Source organism: Limulus polyphemus, unplaced genomic scaffold (assembly GCF_000517525.1).
Source record: "Limulus polyphemus unplaced genomic scaffold, Limulus_polyphemus-2.1.2 Scaffold4686, whole genome shotgun sequence".
NCBI lineage: Eukaryota > Metazoa > Arthropoda > Merostomata > Xiphosura > Limulidae > Limulus > Limulus polyphemus.
The window spans coordinates 8261-11446 of record NW_013670296.1 but is presented as its reverse complement, the minus strand read 5'-3'; the positions used below and the strand labels follow the sequence as shown (position 1 = coordinate 11446).

General features: G+C 34.1%; 1 protein-coding gene across 2 annotated transcripts in view; it reads left to right on the top strand.

Annotated features, from left to right (window-relative positions):
• Positions 1-3186, top strand: part of LOC106471537 (aromatic-L-amino-acid decarboxylase-like) — a 38037-nt gene that overhangs the window by 27710 nt on the left and 7141 nt on the right. For both annotated transcript variants that reach the window (XM_022400144.1, XM_013932136.2), the window contains 2 exons: positions 168-235; positions 2558-2648. In XM_022400144.1, the coding sequence (XP_022255852.1) occupies positions 168-235; positions 2558-2648 (159 nt within the window). The remainder of the gene's footprint in view (positions 1-167; positions 236-2557; positions 2649-3186) is intronic.

The window sequence follows — 3186 nt, the reverse complement described above, 5'->3', positions numbered from 1 at the left end:
TGACGCAACAATACTTTAAATATTTATTTTGATATTGCATATACAACGTACAACAAAACCGTTTTATAAAAATTTCTGCATTCGAACAATAAGATAATAATGATGTATGTAAAAACAAAATTATTATGTTTCAGAAATGTGTATAAATTAGTGATTTTTTTCTACAGTACGCGGATTCTTTCATATTGTGTCCTTCGAAGTGGATGCTCGTCAACTATGATTGTTGTGCCATGTGGTGAGTTACGTCACTTCCGTTATATCAGGTACTCGTAGAAAATAGTTATGTAAATATTCGTTTTCAAAACGGTAATTAATGTTTCATAACTTACTGTAAAATTAGATACAGTCAGTCCATGTTATAAGTTAGTTATTAACGGAATTATTAAATATGATTGTTAAAATGTTTTAATTAAACCAACAAAAGTAACCACGTTCCATACATGTGGGTATGTAGCCAGTGAGGGTCGGATGCGAAAGGCCCCATTTTTGAACCTCAACTGCACCTTGATGATCAAGGGAATATGAATTTAATGCTGAAAAGAAACAACTGTTGATAATGGCATTATAGTTTCTTCAGTCTAACATGATCCTTGCTCTTTCGGACGCATTGACTCGCGGATCCCAGTTTGAGAAACGCTGCGTTAGGACAGTTCTTGGGACTTTCTTTTGAGTTGACAAGAACTGATAGCTTTCAAAACGACAATTCCTTGAGTAGTTACAGTTAGTACATGGTGTAAAAATACACGTTCTAGTTTTACAGTTATGTGTTACTGCTCTGTTGAAGCTCGTTTCATCAGTTATTACTAACGTTCCACCACGTATTTGCCGCGGAAAAATTAGAAAAACTTATCCATTAGACTATTGCAAACATCTCAAATCTCATGGATTTTCAGCATTTCTCACGGCCTCGCTTGAATATGCTCTAAAATAACGGAAAATACACTAATTCGGCGCTTGGGAAAGCGGTAAGTTTACGAACCTACAATGCTACAGTCCGAGGTTCGATTCCCTGTGGAGGACACAGCAAATAGCCCCATGAGGCTTTGCTCTAAAACAAAACAAGAACAACACTTGGCGGCGCCATCTACTTTTAGAGATGAAACTAGTCTCGATTATTGAGACTACCATATGCATGGTGGAATAACCATTAATGAATTTTATAATGCTGCTGTTCTTGTATCTATATTTTGTATAGTTCAAAGAAAAAAATGACATATCTGTATGTTCCTAGATCTCTAAGTGTGCCCTACTTGTATTCCACCTTTGAAATATTTTTCAGGGAAGTACGTTCAAATAAACAGTAATATCTGAAAAGGAAAGCCACTCTTCTGCCTCAAAAAAGTTTTTGCTTGTTTGTTGTTAAGTAAAAAAATTCGCAATGAGTTCTCTGATTGTTGAAGTTATAAGCACTCATACTTATCACTAAGCCACCAAGGGGCTCCAAAAAGCATAAAATCTCACTGTCTCTTGCAAGTTTACGAGAGTTTACCTCACTAATTTCAGTATGTAAAAGTTCACAACTCTGCTATTGTGTACACAGCTAAGCAACAGTAACAGCAAGCAGAAATATTATTGGGACCCCAGACGTATTCAAGAGGGCCTCAACACATGTAGAAATAATATCTGTAAATTTTCCTGGACAAAGCAATATTTTCAGCGAGGAGTTTAGTTATAGCAATAAATATTATTATGCAACGTTGTTTATACTTCGGATTTTTTTTTCTTTTTAAATGAAATTACTCTGAAAGTAAGGTATCTATTTAACACTAGATGGAGTACCCGTCAGTTGGATGAGTGAAATAAAAAGTAGAAAATTGTGGTTCTATGTTTTTTTTCTTAACATGATAAACATCAAAAGTACAATACAAATATATAAATATGCCAATATTGAAATGAAAGACATACTGTTTTCAAGAATTCTATCAATATGAAATTAGATGGGGCCATCCTCATGTCATCCTGTATCAATATTCAAGTTGTCCTGATTTGGTAGTTTTTCCGAAATTAGATATGAAATTATATGGGGTCCATTCCCCTCCCCTTATGACCTTCCTCATGTCATCCTGTATCACTGTATCAAGTTTGGTGCTGATCGATCAAGAAATGTGGAAAAGTATAAGGAACATATATATATGTATATATATATACACTCACAAACACACAAATTGACGTTTATTTATATAGATTTTTTATGTCATTAGGCTTGTGTCCTCAACCAGGGTGTCTAAGGTCTTAGGGGCTTCAAGCTAAACAGTTTTATGATTGTTTATTTGTTTGTATTTCATAGCAAACCCATACTGGGCAAACTGCTATGTCTGCCTCAGGGAATCGAACTCCGGATTTTGGCGTTACAAGTCCATAGACTTACCGCTGTTACAACGGGGGTTTAGTTTTGAGAACCCCGATTCTAACTGATCAGGCCCAACTCGAAAGAACTTTTTTTCACATTTGGCTTAGAAATTCTACAAGGGAAAAAATTATTATTATTATTATTACCAATTTCGATTTCAGTAACCGTAACAAAAGTAAAGAAAACACGTTCTGGGGTTTACTTTAGGATAAAAGACCGTGAAGACATTGTTAAGCCTTGCTATATCACGCCTGCATATTTGAACGAAGACGTCCAAGAACAAACAGTCGATTACAGGGTACGTGTTACTTTTCTTATATTTATATAATGTTTAAGTCTCACTCCCAGTTTATTATTCTTTACTAAAACATTAAAATTTAAAAATTCTACTGCAATTTTGTATAACGTTCCCAAAATTTCTGTTTTTGACAGGGATGTTATATACGGACCTAACTTTGTTCAGATTGAAAATGTAAATTGCATAAATTCTGGATGTTTAAAACAACACGAGAGATGGTTACGCAATTTTAGTTATTCTGCTGCAGTCACGAACACAATGAATTTTAACAACTGTTTAAAGCTGGAAGTTATGTTTCAAAATACTTTCAATGTTAGATTATCTTTGGAATCAGGAGTTGTTAACGTTTTTCTTTTCATCAAAAACTAGAGTGTTTTTACAAATCTATGTCACATTAGAATGTTACCCGATACCTGGTAACATAAAATTTGCTTAAGCTATATCAAACCTAGTATTTGATGTACTTTAGCAAGGTCCCCGAAAGTGTTCTGTTTCAAGAGTAAATATAACCAAAATTAAGAGTAACAAATATTTTTAT